General features: G+C 43.0%; 1 protein-coding gene across 1 annotated transcript in view; it reads right to left on the bottom strand.

Annotated features, from left to right (window-relative positions):
- The window catches only part of CFP (complement factor properdin), a 104579-nt gene extending 100422 nt beyond the window's left edge, over positions 1-4157 (bottom strand). The window contains exon 1 of the mRNA XM_075582451.1: positions 3905-4157. Coding sequence (XP_075438566.1) covers positions 3905-3971 — 67 coding nt within the window. The 5' untranslated portion in view covers positions 3972-4157. The remainder of the gene's footprint in view (positions 1-3904) is intronic.
- Between the last annotated feature and the right edge of the window lie 17867 nt (positions 4158-22024).

The following is a 22024-nucleotide window of genomic DNA, read 5'->3' as shown; positions in this document are numbered from 1 at the left end:
ATCAACAGAAGGCATCAGCCAAGCTGGCAGCACTGTACCCCCTGCTGAAGACAAGGACCATGCCCATCCAGAGCAAAGTCAACGTGATCAAGGCAATTATCAGACCCACCATGACGTACGCCTCTCCGGTGTGGAGCGGTTGCCAGAAACGGCACATATCATCTCTTCAAAAAGCACAGAACAAGGCGCTGCGGATTGCGTCCAACGCGCCACTTCCTACAAGAATAGCAGACCTTCACAGGGAGCTGGGCATCGAGATGCTGGACGAGCATCTAAAGAAGCTCAACAAGAAATTTTACAAAGAACTGGACCGGAATGCAAACCCGCTGATCAAGAAGCTTGCTGCGATTTCTGCAAACCCATTTGACCGCTACCCACGACCCATCGCAGCGCTGACCCTGAGAAACCAACTCAACTGTGGTAAGTAACACAGATCAAGAAGCTTTCTAAGTGTGCGACAATACACTCAACAAGAGAACTTGGAGTAATGAGACTCAAGCCTCGGTATCCAATATCACCACTGACAGATTGAATCTGTCAGCCAGAACAGAACCTCCGGTCACTCCTCCAGGGCAGCCGGTAGGCATCAGGCACACAGATCCTCTCTTTCAATATCTCTGTCCCCTCTCTCTCACTCATCTCTCTCTCCTCTTTCTCTCCTCTCTCTTCCGATCTCTCCCTCCTCTCTCTTCCCATCTCTCCCTCCTCTCTCTTCCCATCTCTCCCTCCTCTCTCTTCTCCCTGTCTCTTTCTCCTTCCCCGTCTCTTTCTCCTTCCCCTGTCTCTTTTTCATTCCCCCTCTCTGTCTCTACTTCACACCCTCTCTCTGTCTCTCCTTCACACCCTCTCTCTCCTCCCACCCTTTCTCTCCTTCCCCCTCCACTCTCCTTCTCCCTCCTCTCTCCTTCCCCCTCCACTCTCTTTCCCTTTCCTCTCTCTCTCTTTCGCCCACCCCTTTCCTCACCCTTCGCCCCTTCTTCCTCCCCCCCCTTAATCTGTGGGGGCCTGCTCCTTTAATTTGACAAGATTTCTATTGGTGTGTGTGTGTGTGTGTATATATACAGGTATTTACACCATACATATATTTATATTCCCCATTGATTGCTATCCCAAAGGGAGAAGCGCAGGGATTCACTTTCTGTTTTGCACATTTGTATGGCCAATTCCTTCGCTAGCTGCATGCTCCTTACATGGAGAGCGCAATGATTATATATATATATATATATATCATTACCGTGTTAGCTTCAATAATCAAAAAATAAATAGATGATACCGTTCTGTGGCTAACGAAATGCTTTTATTTGTGCGAGCTCTCCAAGGATGAGCGCTCGGCTGTCCTAGCTATATCGCAAGCGCGCGCAGGAGGGCGTTGCGGGCAAGCTGAGCGTGCTCAAAAGTCAGGTTTTTTTGTTTATCTAAGCGCCGAGTGTGGGTGAACGTGTGTTACCGCGCATGAGCGCGCACGCACAGTGTGAGTGTGGATGTGACGATCCACATTGACTAAGGTTAGTGCGTCAAGCGCAAAGCGCTCAGCGCCAGCGGGGACTCAACCTTAGTCAGACACAAAGTCCAAGTTCTGAGAATAGAACGTAGTGTTGTGGCTAAGGTTACACACCCACGAAGTGGGAATTTCAATGTGTGTATGTGAGTTTACCCGAATTTACCTCGTTTTATTCCACTATCTTGTTTTGCCTATTGAATGATCCCGATTAAAAGGTCTTACGAGTCCTGGTCTCCCGTGACACACAGTGCCAGCACATATACCCCAGCACACTGCCCCGGCACACAGTTCCTGCACATATATCCTGGCACACAGTCCCTGGATAAATACCCCGGCACACTGCCCCTGCACATATACCCCGGCACACAGTTCCTGCACATATATCCTGGCACACAGTCCCTGGATAAATACCCCGGCACACTGCCCCTGCACATATACCCCGGCACACAGTTCCTGCACATATATCCTGGCACACAGTCCCTGGATAAATACCCCGGCACACAGTTCGTGCACACATACCCGGGCCCACTGCCCCAGTGCACATACCCAGCACACTGCTCTACCACATATACCCCAGCACACTGTCCCTGCACATATACCCCAGCACACAATCCCTGCTCACATACTCCAGCACACAACCCCTGCGCACATATCCCAGCACACATACCCCGGCACACTGTCCCTACACACATACCCTGGCACAGTCCCTATACACATGCCCCAGCACACATATCTCTGCACACATACCCCGCCACACAGTCCCTGCACACATACCCCGCTACACAGTCCCTGCACACATACCTGGCACACTGTCTCTGCACACATACCCCAACACACAGTCCCTGCACACATACCCCAACACACAGTCCCTGCACACTGTCTCTGTACACACACATAACCCCTGTACCCAATTTTCCAACTCTATCTGTCCATGAAATGTCTCTGAATTGACTGTATAACCTTTTAATGGAACCATGTATTGTTATAACTCTGTGTCCAGGACATACTTGAAAACGAGAGGTAACTCGCAATGTATCACTTCCTGGTCAAACATTTTTTATAAAATAAAATATATATTTTTTAAAACATACCCCGGCACACAGTCCCTGCACACATACTCCGGCACACATAGTCTCGGCACAGTCCATGCACACATACCCCGGCACACATAGTCTCGGCACAGTCCATGCACACATACCCCGGCACACATAGTCTCGGCACAGTCCATGCACACATACCCCGGCACACATAGTCTCGGCACAGTCCATGCACACATACCCCGGCACACATAGTCTCGGCACAGTCCATGCACACATACCCCGGCACACATAGTCTCGGCACAGTCCATGCACACATACCCCGGCACAATCAATCAATGCACACATACACCCTGCACACATACCCCGGCACACAGTCAATGCACACATACCCTGCCCCCAAGCCTGAACTAAGACATACAAACCTGATCTCACCCACACCTCCCTGCCATCTCTTCCCCTGTAAATGGTGTTAACCTTCTGATTTAATACTGACTAACCTTAAAACTCACCCCACAAATCCAGCATCCCAACAGCCTGCACTCATGGCGATTGTCCCACACCCATAGTCACTCCTACCCCCCATTGTGACCTAGCACTGCCATCTACAGCACTTACTCCCTCACCTATTGTCTCTGTAACTCTCCCATCATACCTCTTAGATTGTAAGCTCTTCGGGGCAGGGATTTCCTTTCCTATTGTCTGATTTTGCTGCGCTTATTGCATTATTATAATTCCCTGTACTGTATTCTTTGTGAAGCGCTGAGTACACTTTTGGCGCTATATAAATAAAGACATACAATACAAAGTCAATGCACACATACCCTGGCACACATATCCTTGCACACATCCTTGCATACAGCCATAGCACACATACCCTGGCACACATATCCTTGCACACATCCTTGCATACAGCCATAGCACACATACCCTGGCACACATATCCTTGCACACATCCTTGCATACAGCCATAGCACACATACCCTGGCACACATATCCTTGCACACATCCTTGCATACAGCCATAGCACACATACCCTGGCACACATATCCTTGCACACATCCTTGCATACAGCCATAGCACACATACCCTGGCACACATATCCTTGCACACATCCTTGCATACAGCCATAGCACACATACCCGTGCTGTATTCTCGGGTCTGACAGTAATATTTGCCAAGCAAGTGAACTCTGGCATTCTATCAATATTAGGATTTTAAGCATTGAGTAACGGTAAAACATTTGGCAGAAAGAGCATCTTATATTGAGAGAATAATACAACGTATTGCCAGGACTGCTTCCAAATGATCTCAGTGCAGATTAATCTCTCTCTCTCGGCACTCTCGGCACTCTCGACACTCTCACCTGACCAGTGGAGTAGGGTGAGGAGTATCCCAGCAGCAAACAGCAGCGTCAGACAGAAGGTGGCCATGGTTGAGGAGATGGAGAGGGAATAACACACGGTGTGAGGAGGTCTCAGCCTCCCTGGCTCTTTATATTACTCTTATCTTTCACAGACCCTCCCACCCCAAATTCCAGAGAAATAGGAACTGCAGGAAGCAGAAGCGAAAATTTAAGATCAGCTTAAAGCCTTAAAAGGAACTGGTGTGTTGTAATGTCACTGATCCCTGTCTAAGATGGAGAGAGGAGGGGAGGAGGAGAGGGGCGGAGGAGGGGGAAGGAGGTGAAGGGCAGAGAACGGGGGAGGAGGAGAAGGGGAGAACAAGAGGGGGGTGTCAGGGGAGACCAGGACAAATACACCAGAGATCAATTCACAAGACAGAACTACAGAGTTAATAAAAGTGAATTTATGCGAAAATAATATCCACAACTGTTCAGTACATAAAACATACACTCCCAACTGGGGTATCTGGGGAATACCCTAAACTCCCATGCAGTGTCTCACAGGAACTGGATTTCAGGCCTAGAACTGACACTGGATCTCACTCTAACATAGACACTGGCACACATACCTAAGAGTAACTAACTGGGCGCCTGTCCTGTTCTGGCTGACAGATTCAAACTGTCAGTGGTGATATTGGATACCGAGGCTTGAGTCTCATTACTCCAAGTTCTCTTGTTGAGTGTATTGTGGCACTTTTGAGAAAGCTTCTTGATCTGGGTTACTTACCCTCCTTCACCACCTTTTATACCTCATGGCTGGACAATTTTTTTTAATTAGTTGGCCACGCACCCGCGAACGGCACTTGTTGACTTTGCATGCGCGAACAGCACTGGATTTATGTAAATGGTCGTATATTTTCATGTTTCACATGTGTTTAACATTGAAGAGCGGTTAGTGGCGGTTATACAGTTTTCTAGGGGGAACGGATATGCTAGTGGGAACGGATATGCTAGTGGGAATTGATATGCTAGTGGGAATGGATATGCTAGTGGGAACGGATATGCTAGTGGGAACGGATATGCTAGTGGGAACGGATATGCTAGTGGGAACGGATATGCTAGTGGGAACGGATATGCTAGTGGGAACGGATATGCTAGTGGGAATGGATATGCTAGTGGGAACGGATATGCTAGTGGGAACGGATATGCTAGTGGGAACGGATATGCTAGTGGGAACGGATATGCTAGTGGGAACGGATATGCTAGTGGGAACGAATATGCTAGTGGGAACGGATATGCTAGTGGGAACGGATATGCTAGTGGGAACGGATATGCTAGTGGGAACGGATATGCTAGTGGGAACGGGTATGCTAGTGGGAACGGATATGCTAGTGGGAACGGATATGCTAGTGGGAACGGATATGGTAGTGGGAACGGATATGCTAGTGGGAACGGATATGCTAGTGGGAACGGATATGCTAGTGGGAATGGGTATGCTAGTGGGAATGGAACAGTTACAGACCAGGTTAAAGTGTGAGACAGCCTTAGATTTGAAAGAACTTAAGCTGGTGGTGGATATGAAAGTCTCTGGTAGGTTGTTCCAGTTTTGGGGTGCACGGAAGGAGAAGGAGGAACGTCCGGATACTTTGTTGAGTCTTGGGACCATTAATAGTCTTTTGGAGTCTTATCTCAGGTGATAGGTGCTGCATGTGGTAGGGGTGAGGAGCTTGTTCAGGTAGCTGGGTAGCTTGCCCAGAAAGTATTTGAGGGTGAGACAGGAAAGGTGAACTTTGCGCCTAGACTCTAGTGTTGACCAATCTAGTTCTTTGAGCATTTCGCAGTGATGTGTGTTGTAGTTGCATTGGAGAACAAAACGACAAATTGAATTGTAGAGGGTGTCAAGTTTGCTAAGGTGGGTTTGAGGAGCCGAGCCATATACTATGTCTCCATAGTCAATAATTGGCATTAGCATCTGCTGTGCGATACGCTTTCTGACCAGGAGACTTAGGGAGGATTTGTTCCTGTAAAGTACCCCTAGTTTGGCATAGGTCTTGGTTGTCAGGGTATCAATGTGCATCCCGAATGTTAAGTGGGAGTCAAACCATAAGCCCAGGTATTTAAAACTAGTGACAGGTGTTAGGGTGGTGTTAGCGTTGGTTCTAATCAGGAGCTCAGTCACTGGAAGCTTTACAAATTTAGTCTTGGTCCCAAATACCATTGTTACAGTCTTGTCAGTGTTTAAAAACAGTTTGTTTTGGGAAATCCAGTTTTCGAGTCTCAAAAAGTCAGACTGAAATATGTGTTGAAGGTCAGAGAGGCTATGGCTGTGTGCATACAGGATTGTGTCATCTGCATACATGTGTATTGAGGCTTCCTTACAAGCTGTGGGAAGATCATTAATGAACACTGAGAAGAGTAAGGGCCCCAGAACAGAGCCTTGTGGGACACCACAGGTGATATCCAGGGGGTTGGAGTTAGAGCCTGAGATGGACACATGTTGGGATCTTCCTGATAGGTAGGACTGAAACCAGTTTAAAGCATGTTTCCCTATTCCAGAGCTCTGGAGTTTGTTAAGCAGGATAACATGATCAACTGTGTCAAAAGCCTTTGCAAAATCTAGGTATACTGCACCAGTGAGTTGTCCCCGTTCCATTCCACACTGGATTTCATTGAAAACTTTTAGCAGGGTAGTTACGGTGGAGTGTTTGGGACGAAACCCAGACTGGAATTGGCTAGGGAAATTTGTCTTGGTGTAGAAATCGCTTAATTGGGAGTGGACACATTTTTCCATAACTTTGGATAGAATTGGGAGAAGTGAGATTGGCCTGTAGTTTGAGACAGTGTTTTTGTCCCCACTTTTGAAGATTGGGACAACTCTGGCAGTTTTCCAGGTCTTAGGGATATGGCCTGCAGACAGGATAGAGTTGACTATGGACGCAATTGGTTTGGCAATGGCTGGGGCACCAAGTCGTAGGAACCTAGATTGTAGTAAATCGGGTCCACATTGGCTGCTTAGTTTTAGTTTGAGGAGCGCTTGTGTAATCTCCTCTTCAGATACTGGGTTAAATTGAAAATTGTGGGCAGTGTTGGGAGGGGGTGGGACTATAGGGGTACTCCCAGGATGAGATTCAGGTTTGGGGTTTGTGCTCCGTTTCGCTAATAAGTTAGTGGCACACCCCACAAAGTAATCATTGAATGCATTTGCAATGTCAGTGGGGTTTGTCAGAGTAATATCCCCCTTAGTGATATTACTTGGTTGTTGATGGTTAGGAGGCTGGAATATATTGTTGATAACCTTCCAGAAGTTAGCTGGGTTAGATGTATTTTGGTGGAGATTGTCAGAGTAATATTGTGCTTTTGCATACCTTGTTTGCCTTGTGCACACGTTCCGCAGGCATCTGTAGTGATTGAGATCCTTGGTAGTGCCAGTTACTTTGTAGCTTTTCCACAAGGCATCCCTGAACTGGTAGAGTGCTATAAGGTCAGGTGTAACCCATGGAAGGTGGGCCCCCCGTACCCTTATTTTGCGTAGTAGAGCATGGGTATCGCAGAGTTTTAACAACTCTGATTGGAAATAGTCGAGCGCAGAATCGGGGTCGGGAATTAAATCGATTCTGTGCCATGGGCAGTTGGTAAGGTCATCCAGAAACTGTTGTGGGTTAAAGTTTTTAAATGTTCTAGTGAGGAGAACTTTAGGGCTTGAATGGGGCGGTTTAATTTTCCTTACACAGTACACTATTGCATGGTCACTGAAAATATCAGGACGGATGCCAGAGGATTGGATTCTGCTGGGGTTTGAGGAGAGAATCCAGTCTAGCAAGGAATGGTTATGCGACTTCAGGTTTATTCGTGTGGGTTGGGAAATGAGTTGCGATAGGTTAAGTAAGTAAGTAAGATATGCTAGTGGGAATGGATATGCTAGTGGAAATGTGTAGATCTGTTTTTGTCTACAGAAATAGCGAGAAGGAGTAATTCAGCCCGTTTTTCGGTTTCTGTCCTTTGAATATTGATTAGCTGCAAAATGGGCTTTTGCGTGATATGTATATTAAGCATTAAAAGTTGGAGTGTGTTAGACGTAAGCACTTAGTTATTTCAGTGTGATAGCGGGTTATATTGTGGAATAAACACACAGGCTTTTTACGCAACCAAATAAGCCTAAGATTATAGGAGCACGATTTGCACATTCTTTATGATTATAGGAGATATGTACCAACCAGACTCTCCGTGACAAGGGTTAATAATGGACAAATATACAAGTATTCACTTAAGTTCCCTGATGACAACATGGTGTCTGCTGAAATTTTCCACGGCTCACACCACTCACTTTTAAGACGGAGCTGACAGCAATTAAGTTTAACACGTAACACCGCGGACAAGGGTATCCACTAATCAAGGAGAACCAGTCAAGTTGTTTTCAATCCGCGCTCTTGCTTCCTAAAGGGATCTTGTAGTAGATCTTCTCCGTCCTTTTGCAGCTCCTCGTGCGTGGAGGTACACCCCTCCTCCACCGACGTCCACCGCAGAGAAACGCCGTCAGTGGACCAAGCACCAAGAAAGAAAGCAGAGGAGCGCACCAAGGTCAGAAGATATGTATTCAACAATACAATAGTAAAGCTAGTGGTTACTTACATATTAGTAAAACATAGTCCAGTGTAAAATGCAACCAGGCTCCGTGTCACCACATCAGTGTATCGGGAGGAATAGGGGGATGTTGTGTTGGGTGTTGGTTTCACACGCGCGCTGGGATCAGCCGACACCACCTCACAGTTCCCCTACTTCCAGGTTCACGCGTCACTGCGGTACCCGTATGGAGTAGGTCCCCATGTCTTCGTCACTAGCTGTCCCGAGCAATGGGGAAAATGGTGGCTACATGCAGTAAAAGCACACAGATGGAATCTGGCACCCAAATGGCGTGGAGCCTAGGTATATGCAATGTATTCTGCTACGAGTTTCACACAATAAATGTGCTTCATCAGGCATAATTCTGGACACCTACAAGGGGCCTTTATAACACACGTAAAGCAGCAAGATTCAATTAAGTAAATTGCTGGTAAATAGACATATAGTATGTAAACTGATCTCCATGGCAACGGTTCAAACAGAAATGTCCATGCATTGCTGGGTTTGGTCTGATATTAGATAAATAATAAACTATCTGGGTGAAGTTTTATTAAAGACAATATTTGTAGTTGTTGAAACCAAAATGAATATACAAATATACAACCAAGAATACTGTTAACAATATTGTTGAACAATAATCTAAATACAGCTGCGGCCGTCTTTATCCAAATGCGGCTGTAGCCGCGTCGCTCTGACAAGACGCGGCTAGATGCGGTCTGTTTTCTTTTTTTCCGTAGCGGTTTTCGGTATGTTAGCGCTCGGATTTTTAGCGCTGTCTGCTATACTGCAATACCGTCTAAAAACACAGGTGGGCGTTCGCGAGCTGTTGTCTTAAAAGTCTAATAGCAATTCAACCTACAGTACAGCCGTACATTCTCTGCGAGTCTGTGTGCGCGCGCAGTACTGTACTGTAATTGTAAAATGAACCGCATAGGCGTGTTACAGTACTGTATTGTATGTTCACATTTTCGGCGCATACAGCGCTCTCCCTCTCGCCCCCGCGCACATACAAGGCTAAAGTACTATTTCAACTTCTTATCTACTTCTTATCTACAGTACACATCTCCCACGCCATTCCTTGGAATTTATCGCTTTCTGGCTTCAATCTTCCCTAACCTGTCATCACATTCCTGCGTGTATAGCGTACAGAGCCTGGTGTCACATTTATGCGCATGCATGTGTAACTTCACATTCATTTAGAAGTTCAAGTCTGAATTTTTTTTTGTGTGTTTTTTTATGTTTCGATTCCAGACAAGTGCCTGCATAAAAATTCTTGATATTCTGATATTCAATTGGCACTCTAGCTTTTTAATGCAACACTAGTCATGCACATGCTTTATTTATGTGATGTTAATTTATTAGGGGGTGTGGGTGTGGGGATCAAAACATTACGACGACCTGTTGAAAATATTCCTTTGAACGACAGTACAGCTTTACTCCCCTCCCCCCCCCCCGCACACACAAAGCTCAAGGATTTGATTTCAACTTCTTATCGACACAGACCATTCATTTTCTAATGGTTGGCTTTGTGTTTTTAATCGTCCCGAGCCTGGTGTCACATCTCTGCACCTGCGTGTAATTCTCTTTGGGACCTTGTTGATTATTAATGCAGAGACCATTCATACAGTATGACTCATCCACCCACTCCCCTCCAACCCTTTGAGGCTTTGTTTAGGGTACCGCATGTGCACAGGTAATAATCCCTTTTCGAATTTAATATGTTAATCTGATTAGCCCTTCTTGGCAACTACAGAAACTACTGTAGTGTAGATTTGTGAGGTTTACAATGGTACATGTACTGTTTAGATGAATGTAATTAATCGAAATGTGTATCCACACCTTCCCGAATTTAATATGTTAATCTGATAAGCCCTTCTTGGCAACTACAGTAAGTAGTGTACTCCATCCCTAAACACTTCACACACAAACCCAAAGCTTCTTCAAGATTCCCCCCCCCCACACACACACATTCAAAGTGAATTTAAAGTTCAAAGAAAAACAGAGATTTAAAAAAAACATAATCTGAATCATGTTTTTGATAAATTACCAATTTTTGTAATTCTTTCTTTTTCTTGGGGGGGGGGGGGGGCTTTCAATGATTATGATGATCGTTTTAATGTAATGAAATATTTATTTTATTTTATCAGAAATAAAAAATACAAATAATCATGAATAATACAAAATTCAGTCTTTATCTTCTTTGTACTGTACATGTACTGTAGTTTATCTGTCAGTTGAAAATTGAGGGCCGGTGGATAATCATGGAGGAATGAAAAATACAAAGAATCATGAATAATGCACATTTAAAATAATAAAAACAGTAATACACATTTTTAGTCTTTCTCTTCTTTGCCATGGCCACATTGCATTCTGTAGTTCATTGAGTGAGGGGGGTGTTTGTGTAAATGTGTGTACTGGAGATACACTATACACACAGTTCACACAATTTACACATGATACCCCCCTCCCCCCGCCCATCCTTTTTTAGTGCAGCTCTCTGTGAAAAGGAAAGAAAGAATTAGTGCAGTTACAGTAAGTGCATATAATGGCATTGTGTACAGTATTGCTACTCTATATTGGACTATGCAGTTACTACTGTCAAACTACTGTATACTGGAACTACTGTATGACTACTGTAAAATACTTTGTAACAAGATTGGGGGGGCAGCTCTCTCTGGAAAGAAAAAAATAGTGCAGTGAAGTGCATGCTGTATACAGTAAAACAATCTGTGCCATACTTACCTGTATCATACTGTACTTGGTGTGCCTGTACTTACCATACTATAGTACAGTACAGTACTGTACCATACTACCTTCCTGATGCATGCCCATTACGCTGAATCACAATGGGCAACACAGTCGCAATATAGTCAATATATTTATTATATCGTTCCACGGTGAGTACATCGTTCCAAAAACTCAGTATGCCTTTCGACAACTCATCCTTTTTGGAGGGTTTCACCACTTTGCGGATATAATCCTTTAGCTGATGCCAGACCATTTCGATAGGATTGAAGTCTGGCGATCTGTCATTGGAGGGGGGGAAAAGGAAAAACAATAGTTAAAGAGATCCACAGTAAACAGTGGGAAAAAATGAGACACGGTTACCGTACTTACTCCGCTGGCGTCTTCACCCAGTTGATACCGCGCTCAAGAATATTCGCAGATGACGCGGTATGCTTCGGATCGTTGTCCTGGTAGAAACGGTGACCATCTGGGAATTCACGTGTGATGTATTCCACAATCTCAGGCACTATTTGCTCTTGGAAAAAAAGCTTTATTCATGACTCCTGTAACAAGAAAAGAGAGGTGCTCAAAATAATGCACACTACAGTAGTACAGTTCAGTGCATAAGGCAACAGCATGTGACTTCGTGCATTATTATACTGTACCATCAAAGATGACGATGCATCCTGGTCCACGCCTAGAGATGGCACCCCACACATGCACCTTCACTGGGTGCTTTGGACGCGGTTTCATAGATATGCGTCCTTTTTTGTGGAATGCAAAGGTTGCAAATCTCTCCAGAGATACAGTAGACTCATCAGTAAAGATGCAATCCTGAAAAGTTTCTCCACTGTCAATCCATGCCTGTGCCTGGACCACTCTCTTGATCTTGTTGACGTCCCTTATCATAGGGTACGCTCTGTAATGACAAGGAATAATTTTATAGGCACAGTACAGTTTATTAAACCACACTTACCTCCTGTACTGTCCAAAACTAACCTCACACGTCCATATTTCCATCCAATTCTGCGTCTCATCTTCTTGATGCTGCTCTCAGATACTGTTAGATTGTGATTTTTATGCAGAGCGTCTTTGACCCTTAAAGCACTTTTCTCATCATTCTCTTCACTTATTTGGTCAACCAGAAGAGTTGTCTCCCTACAGGAAACAACAATACGTTACTGTAAATAATAGAATAATAGAATAATAATAGAATAATAGAATATAGAATAATAATAGAATAGAATAGTATTAATTAATTAGAATTAATAGAATAATATAGACTGAATATTGTAATAGAATACTATAGAATATAGAATAATAGAATTATTCTTATTATTATTATTATTCTATTACAATAATTAATTGTATTAATATAATAGTTATATAACTTATGTAATAGTTATATAAATATACAGCGATAACAATAATAATAGATAGATATAGAATAGAGTTATATAAATATACAGCGATAACAATATATATATATACAGTATAACAGATATATATAACATACAATGTATATATATAACAGATATAATATTAACGGTACTTAATGTGTGTTTGTGTGTGTGTGTGTGTGTGTGTGTGTGTGTGTGTGTGTGTGTGTGTGTGTGTGTGTGTGTGTGTGTGTGTGTGTGTCAGAATGTGAGTAAACTGTGTACTGTAATGAGGGGGTTGTGAGTGTGTGAGTCATAGTGAGTAATAATGAAGTGAGTGATAATTAAGGAAAGAGGTGCAACTCACTTTCAAATAGAATTGATTCTAAGAATGTAGGAATGCTATTATGATAATAGAGGAAGGAGGTGCAACACAAAAAAAATTGTACAGTACAGTTTATCTAATAATTGTTAGGGAAATGATTCTGTTAAAAACAATAAGCCATCTAACCAATAAAAGCGCTATTGCAGTACTGGACGGTACAGAAAACATACAGTGTACAGTATTCAAAATACTTTACAGTACTTGTGCGGCAGTTACCGTTGGAGTGTTTTTTCCGTGTGCATGATAGCACAGTGGCTGCTGGTACAACGAGGCCAGAAGTACTTAACCAGTGTTTAATATCTGTAATTCGTTGTCCTCTCGTGTACATCTCCTTTATTCTCATGCTGAGATCCTTAGAAATCTTTTTAACCGACATCGCTGTGTATCGCTGTGTATAGGAAGAAATACAAGCACAAGAATGTATATTCGATGTTTAGTTGATGTGTATTCAATGTGCAGTAAATCCACAAAATGGATGGTGTATTTATGGTGTATTTATACGTTAATGAGTCACATTAGAGTACGCCCACTTTTAACACCTGCACCTCGGCGCCATGCATAAAAGGTTATACACTTTGCATAGCCTCTCACTCGATGATCTGTATCTGGGCTTGTCCTTGTCCAGATACTGCATTGTGCCATCTGCTTCCATGGATAAACCCCGATTCTATGGACGCAGGAACCCACTCTCTTCTGGCGTGCCTGTCGTGCCGAAAAAGCGAAAGGCGGAAGCCGTTTCCAAGCCAAGGCCAAAGCGAAAGGCTAAGGCTAATAAAGAAAACCTTCTGACGACTCCAAAGGCTACAGGTAAGGCTTTAAAGAAGCCTTATTATGTCAGGAAGAAATTCGCTCATATAGACACAAAGCAAAACAAATGGAAGCCAACCAATCGAACCCACAGGTTACCTTCTCCATCACTCTTCCATGACACTGCCGCTTCTCTCCCGGAAATCTGAAGGTCACCTTCTCCATCACTCTTCGACGATGCTGCCGCTTCTCTCCCGGAAATCCAAAGGTCACCTACTCCATCACTCTTCGTCGATGCTGCCGCTTCTCTCCAGGGAACCCCTATCTCATCCTCTTCAGCACCCATCCACCCAGATGTCCACAGCACCCCATGCACAAGATCCAGCTCGTTAGACCGCATGCTGAATGGGTTAAGTGTCGATATCCCTGGGAACTCTATGCTGGTAAAGATAGATCTTCTTTTAGAGACCATGCTAAATATGGATCAACGGATGGAGAAGATAGAGACTGACATAGCGGGGATACATAATTTGCTCAGAGTTCATGCCCCTGTATCTCTGATGCTGGAGCAGGAGGGTGGCATGGATGGGATGAATGGGACCTTCAACCTTCCATCACCAAGCGCCCCCCTCCATCAGAAGAATATGTGTACATGTATGCGGTTGACGAGGATGACATGACAATCTCGTCAAGACCACGCCAGGAGATAACACAGATAAGGCAACCAAGACAGGAGGAAAGCATCCTCCCAGACATCCTACCCTCGCCCTCCGCCACAAGCACACCCGCTCCCAGAAGCACACCCACATACGCTTGCATTGAGACGGTGCCCGACATAATCTTGCGCGACCTGTCCCAGCCACTCAGGGAGAAGTATAGGTTTGCAAGTGGTGGTGTAGCCCTGAAACATGCCATGTACATTTTCAAGCACCACGTGTCCTATGTGGTGTACTGCGGGTGGGCCCACAATGTAAACTACAAAGGGAATCGCGCCAAAATGGCTCTTCCCGAAAATTTAAGAAAGACTATTGTGGAGGAATTGTGGCGCTACTTTTCAATTAGCGATCATTTAATGACAATCGTGAGAGACTCCATAAATGGCATTTTGCGGCATACAAGGCATCGTCCATGGAAGGACGATCTGCTGGGGATCGAATTCGCTGCGTGATTGGATTGTATTCATACTGTCAATGTTTTTACTTACAGTTTAGGATCCTGTCCTGGATCCTAAACTGTTGTAAGGGAATCAGTGCATATTCCCTGGAAGGTTGAGAATTTTTCAGATTCACCAAACTTTTATATTATTTGATCACTATTATAGCTGTTAAGCGCCATTCCAAGTCACTGGGTTTCACAATGTTTTTACTTACACCTTACACCTGTAAATGTTTTCACTTGCTGTACTGCTGCTTGTTTTAAATTGTATTCTTAAATGTTTTTACTTACAGTACACCATGAATGTTTTATTACTTACTCCACCAATAAAAAAAATGCTGCTTGTTTTAAATTGTAATTGTTTCATTGTGTCTCCTTTGCGTTTCAATGAGGCATGAGGCACACTGTACAGTACTGTACTGTATACTGTAGGCATGCACATTACATCAAAACAGTATTAAAATGCATTATTAGTATTAGTATTATTAGAACACACATACTGTAATACATGCACAGAATAAATGAATACTTTTTATTTTCGGGGTTTATTATACAGTACAGTATGTAAAAAAGTATTGTATACTTTATGAAAAAAACAGTATACTGTTTCAGGTTTACTATAAAGCTCACAGTAATTCTATCCTAATCAATAAAAATGGCACTGATTCAGATTCAGCAGTGTACAAAAAGCGATATCCATCGAAATCCCTCAATTTGCCGTTCTCAGCTTGATGACAAAGTTTATTTTCTGAGGAAGAAAAATACATTTATCACTGTAATGGCAGGTTCAAATTAGTCTGTCCCCTAAAGAAGTTCCCGCAGTCCTCTCGGTCAGTCCCAACAATAATTTTCTCGGGGGCGTCTCTTGTTCACATATACGCATGCGCCTAGATGTGATGAAACGCATATGCGTTTCAACAAGCTTCCAATGCGCATGTGCCTAGCTGTCCACGAATTGTTCAGTATATATTGTAGAAGCTGCTCAGCCAATGATATTGCTGGACTACATTTTGGCGAATTGTGACTAAAAGAACTAAATAACCATAATCAAAGCGATTGATTACAGGTGAATTGCTTTACTGTGCATTGATATTGATATGGTAAAAATGTCGCATGAACATTGCCGATGTTCGCGCGAAAGCGTGTGGCATTCGGAAAAAGTCACCGGAAAATATCCGAGAAGTGTTCAAATAAAAGCGGTCGCGGCTGTATATAAAAACACAATAAAAAGTACCCATAGACATATGGGATGGGAAGGGAAAGGAGGTGAAGGTAAAAAAGGGGGTTGGGAGGGGAAGGGGGGGGATAAAGGGGAGGGGGAAGAAAAGGAGAGAAAGAAGAGAATGAGTAAAGAAAATGGTACAAACAAACATACACGTAAAAATCTATAGATGCATACATGCACTCTTTATACCAAATATAGAGGGACTGTGGAAAGGAAAGAATGAGGGACGGGTGGACCCAAAGACAAAGAGAACTTAAATGAAAAGAAGTTATCTCAAAAAAGGAGTTAATTTGACATAATCGTTTAATGCCCCTGGATGTTTGGTTTGGAGGGTAAAAATCCAAAATTGCTCCTTCCTCGCAATACGTAGATCACGATCTCCAACCCTAATATTGGTCATAATCTGTTCAATTCCCATATAGCGCACTCCTACTGTTCTGCACCCATGTACATCTCGGAAGTGGGTCAGAAGATGGGTATGTGGTTTGGAGGAACCCACTAATTTAGGGATATTAAGAATGTTCCTAAGGTGCTCCATTAATCGCAGTTTAAGGTGACGTTTTGTTCGACCCACGTATTGCAGTCCGCAGTTACATTGCAAAATGTACACTACATATGTGGATAGACAATCAATGTATTTATTTACTTTACATTCCAGATTTGTCACATGTGATGTAAATGTTTTTTGTGTCAGCATTTTGGGACAAATTTTGCACATCATGCATCTATGATTCCCTATTAAACCTAATGTGTATCTGAGGTCCTTTATATTGGTTTTATTGGTACCCTTGAGAAGACTACAGTAGGTGCAAGGATAGTTTTCAAATTTTTAGATTTTGTAAAAACAATAGGTGTTTTTTTGGAAAGGAACCCAGTAAGCACTGGGTCCATGTGTAAAATGTGCCAATGTTTTGACAATATCTTTTTTACGGATTGATGTGAACTATTAAACTGTGTAATAAAGTAGGGTATTTTTCTTCTTAGTGGTTGGGAGAGTAGTACTATCAGTAATGAGTGATTGGTTTGAACTCCTGATATCAACTCTCTTATTCTCACACTTTCTAGCACTGCTATCCGGGGGCCCTTTTATTTGGGTTTTTATCTTTGATTTTTTTGGAAATTCGTTTTTTCCTATCAATTTTAAGAGCCTTTTGGTATGCAGTGCTAATCAAATGTTCCTCATAACCCTTCTGTCTGAAACGCTCACTCAGAAATTTAGATTGTTCTTTAATAGTATCCTCATCTGCACAATTACGTTTAATACGTAAAAATTGGCTGAAGGGAATATTATTTATACATTTCCTTTCGTGTTCACTAGTAGGGTGCAGGTAGGAGTTTACATTGGTATTTTTTAAATGGATTTTGGTGAAAAGCTTATCATCTTGGATATAGATTACTAAATCGAGAAAAGTGATACTCTTACAATTGATTTCGCTAGTGAATGCAAAGTTGAAACTGTTAGTGTTCATTTGAGCAACAAAGGCATCAAAGGAGTCCCTGTCCCCGTTCCAAATGACTAAAATGTAATTGATGTATTTCCTCCACATTAATAACTGTGGAGGAGATGCATCGGTACCCCATATGTGTATGGGCTCCCAGCATCCCATGTAGAGGTTAGCAAAAGAGGGTGCAAAACGTGTGCCCATAGCTGTCCCACAAAGTTGTAAAATTAAAAAATATATATATATTACTAGGAAAACCAATGGCTAATATCTCCAAAAAAAAAGCTGGAGTAATATCCCAAATTTTAAACGCTACACGGTGTACAATTGCCAAAAATTGGAAACAACCGGCCCCCCCATCCCTAAATCAAATAAACAACAAAATTTGGCATATAGTCTATATGGAAAAACTCTCAGCCTATCTGAACGGCTCCACCTCGCAATTCTCTGAGATTTGGGCTCCTTGGTTCCGCCATGCAGGTATATCCCATATATAGACTAGAATGCTTTGAACAGAGTGATACATGTGGTATTTAAATTGTCGAATACAGTGCGATATTGGTACAAATGCTACCCCTTCCCCCCCCCCCGTTCTCCCTCCTCTCTATTGTCCCACAACCAGTTTATTTGTATTACTGTACCCCCTTTTCCTTTTGTGTAGTATGTTGTGTTTACCTCATTTTGTATGTTTGAAAATGCTCAATAAAAACTTAAGTAATAAAAAAAAAAAATTAGTCGTAAGAATGAAGTGAATAGAGTCGTGAATAAAACGACATTGGGAAAGTGGTAGGGTGCCGTGAAGTGCTAAATAGTGATCAATGGCATCAAGTCCCCCACTGTGTGGTATAGAGGTGTAGCGTGCTTGGACATCTAAAGTAGTTAACTGATAAGTGTTTTTCCAAGGAAAATCTATGAGAAGAGTAAGCACTGAAGTGGTATCTAACAAACGTGGAGGGAAAGTGGGTACCATTGATTGTAAAAAAGAATCAACATATAGTGAAAGATTAGCGGTGAGGGAATTAATACCAGAAATAATAGGTCTCCCAGGTGGATTCCCAAGTGTTTTGTGGATTTTAGGTAAGTGATATAGAATAGGGATTGTGGGAGCAACACAGTACAGGTAATCGAACTTGGACTTGGTAAGTACTCCCGACTCCTGTGCTCCCCTTAGCATCATTTTCAAATCTAATTGATATTATACTTTAGGATCTATACTGCACCGACACACTTTATTCAAGCAAATACCCAGTATGTACCTGGCAGATACCTGGAATGCGCCGCTCCTCACCTCTGACAAGCCCCGTTGCGTTTGCCTTCCCAGCCTGGGTTCATGCCTGGCTGACGGGCGGCTGATCTGTTAAATGATAATGATTAGGATTTAATAGGCTGCAATGCTTCGCGTGTCTACCAGATGGCATAAATTCATGAATTGTAATGCAGTATATATGTATATACTGTGCAGTATTGCAGCCAGCGAGAATAAAATGCTTCAATCCCTGCGTGGAAAATACCTCAATGCACTCGGGCAGAAAACAGTCACAAACCTCAATACACCCGGGTATACCCGAATTCGTGGGACTAGCCGAGCTCGAATAAAGTGTGTCGCCAGTGTAGGTAACTTACAGTATGAAATTGGGCCTGATAGTAATCTTACTGCCTCCTTACAATAGTCAGCTTTGTCCTGAAGTATTACACCCCCACCCTTATCCGCCTCACGTATAACTACATCCAGATTAGACTTGAGTGATCTAAGTGCATGACCACCCTAACCCTAACCACTTAAATGTGGGAGGGGGTGAGCTTCAACAAGATAGGAAGAGCCACCCTTCAATCAGCTAAGACCAGCTGAACAAGAATTGTAAAACATACAGGACACCTGATTCCAATTATTATACCTATCTACATTAGCTCCTCATCTAGAATTATCTGTCATATTAGTCCTTTGATATTTCGGTGTATATCTGACATTTCTATCATTTGGAAAAAAAATTGGGGTTTAGTGTGATAGCTTGGGTCTCTAGGTGTTTTTAATAGATGTTTATGTTGATTGGAATTGGGATGTTGATATGTATTTATTCCCTTTTATTCTGCTATAACGATGGGAGTCTGCATCTTAAATTCCTTGTTGGGAATCCTTCTTATTTTGTTTATGATCATTTGTTGTATCCCATGTTCTTTGTTGGTTCAGAGAATAATCAAGTTTGTCTCTCAAAATGTTTTTATTTTTGTTAACCATTATTTGGTTCTCAAGTTTCCTCAGTTTGGAATTCATGTCCTCTGTTTACTGGGGTAATTGGTCTAGACAGGATATCTGTAATATCTCGTTTCTAGTTTGTGTGATCTTAGTATCTAATTCTATCAATTCTTTTTCTCTCTCTAGGATAAGTGTGTGAGGAGGCGGGCCTCGGTAGCTCTCACGCGGTGTGAGGAGGCTGTGAGGGTGAGGGCGTGTATATTCGTCTTTGTGATGTCACACCACCCCGCAGGCCAATCACAGCGTGAGCCGCTGCCAACCAATGAGCAACCGCACAAACCCACACACAAACAATTTTTCAGTTTTATATATATATATATATATATATATATATATATATATATATATATATATATATATATATGTAGAGGTATCAGTACCGTGTTAGCCGAGCTTCAATAATCAAAAAATAAATAGATGATACCGTTCTGTGGCTAACGAAATGCTTTTATTTGTGCGAGCTTTCGAGATACACTGATCTCTTCTTCCGGCGATGTTACAATGAATGAAGCAAGGATAACTTAAAAACAGTGTCTCTTGGAATGTTATCTGTGCTGTTCCTTCCCCCGTGTGGATGTGTTTTATGGCTAGAGGTGTCAAAGGGTAACTGAAAGCAAGTGAAGAAAGAGTGTGTATGTGTATCAGTGTGAATAAAAATGAATGGAGAGCCCACAGTATAAACAGTGCTCTACACAAGGTGTGTGTGGAGTGAGAGGGATATAAATGGTGTGGGTGGGTGTGGAAATGTGAGAGTTTGTAGCACAACTAAAAGTGTGTGTGGATACTATGTGGTCCCTATTGGTGTATATGGATGGAAAAATAAGGAGTATTAGTATGTGTGAGAGACAGCTGTGTGTGCATACATATAGCACAGTATGTACAGACATGGCCTTTAGCGCTCATGGGAAGAGAGTTCGCTAGTGTCAGTAATGACTCATAAAATTTCGATCTCTGTTTAGGCCACTGCTAAGTGTCCCGAACAGTTGCATAAATTTGTATTCATGCAACCGTCTCTCTTTCGGAGTTTTAAGATTACCTTTGAGTATGGCAACCCTCAGATCGTTCATCTTATGGCCAGAGTCAGAGAAATGTTCGCCAACAGGACTGTCTCTTGTTCCGCGTGTGATGCTGTGGCGATGCAGGTTCATTCTCTTGTTTAGCCCCTGTCCTGTCTCACCTATGTAGTAGCAGCCCCCTGGGCATTTCATGCACATGATGAGGTACACGACATTGCTGGAGGAACAGGTGAACCCTCCTCTGATTTTGTATTCCCGATTCTTGTGTGGTATTTGTATTGTGTCCGCTGTGTAGAGCATTGCGCAGGTTTTGCATCTTGGGTCCTGGCATGGTTTTGTCCCGCATTCAGTTGTACTGCTGAATACTTTACTCCTCACCATAATTTTCTTGAGATTATGGGGTTGTCTGTATGATAATAAGGGTGCTTCAGGGAAGACCTGTTGCAGTCTTGTATCTTCCTGGAGGATGGGTTGTAGTTTCCTGGCGATCTTGCGTAGGGCTCCTAGGTGTGGGTTATATGTGACCACCAAAGGAACCCTGTCGCTTGTCTCCTTCTGTTTGTATTCAAGGAGATCACTTCTTGGTATTCTGGTGGCTTTGTGAATTTGCTGGTCTACAATTCTGTGGTTATATCCATGGTTTATAAAGTCTGATCTCAAGGCTTTAATCCGCTGGTCTCTGTCTGCTGTGTCGGAGCATATCCGGTTGTATCGTATGGCTTGACTGTAGATGGTTGCATGTTTGGTGTGTGTCGGGTGGAAGCTGTTGTCCCTCAAATAGCTGGCTCTGTCTGTAGGTTTGCGGTATACAGAAGTCTGTAGTTGGTTGTTCTTTATAGTAATGGTGGTGTCTAGAAAATGTACTTCATCCGTGGAATGGGTGAGTTTGAGGTTGATGGTCGGGTGGAAAGTATTGAAGTTGTCATAGAACTGTAGGAGGTCCTGTTCGCCAGAGGTCCAAATCAGGAGGATGTCATCGATGTAGCGAAGGTATGTAAGGGGTTTCAAGTGACAGGTGGACAGAAAGTCACTTTCCAGTTTTGCGCAGAACAGATTGGCATATTGTGGCGCCATCCGAGTACCCATAGCGGTCCCGGTTGTCTGGAGGTATGTGTCATTTCCAAATGTGAAGTAGTTATGGGTCAGAATAAATTCAATGCATTTAGTCACTGTCTCTGTGAGTGGCTCCTG

Source organism: Ascaphus truei, unplaced genomic scaffold, assembly GCF_040206685.1.
Source record: "Ascaphus truei isolate aAscTru1 unplaced genomic scaffold, aAscTru1.hap1 HAP1_SCAFFOLD_236, whole genome shotgun sequence".
Lineage (NCBI taxonomy): Eukaryota > Metazoa > Chordata > Amphibia > Anura > Ascaphidae > Ascaphus > Ascaphus truei.
The sequence above is the reverse complement of the archived record's forward strand: the minus strand, read 5'-3'. Positions and strand labels throughout refer to the sequence as shown.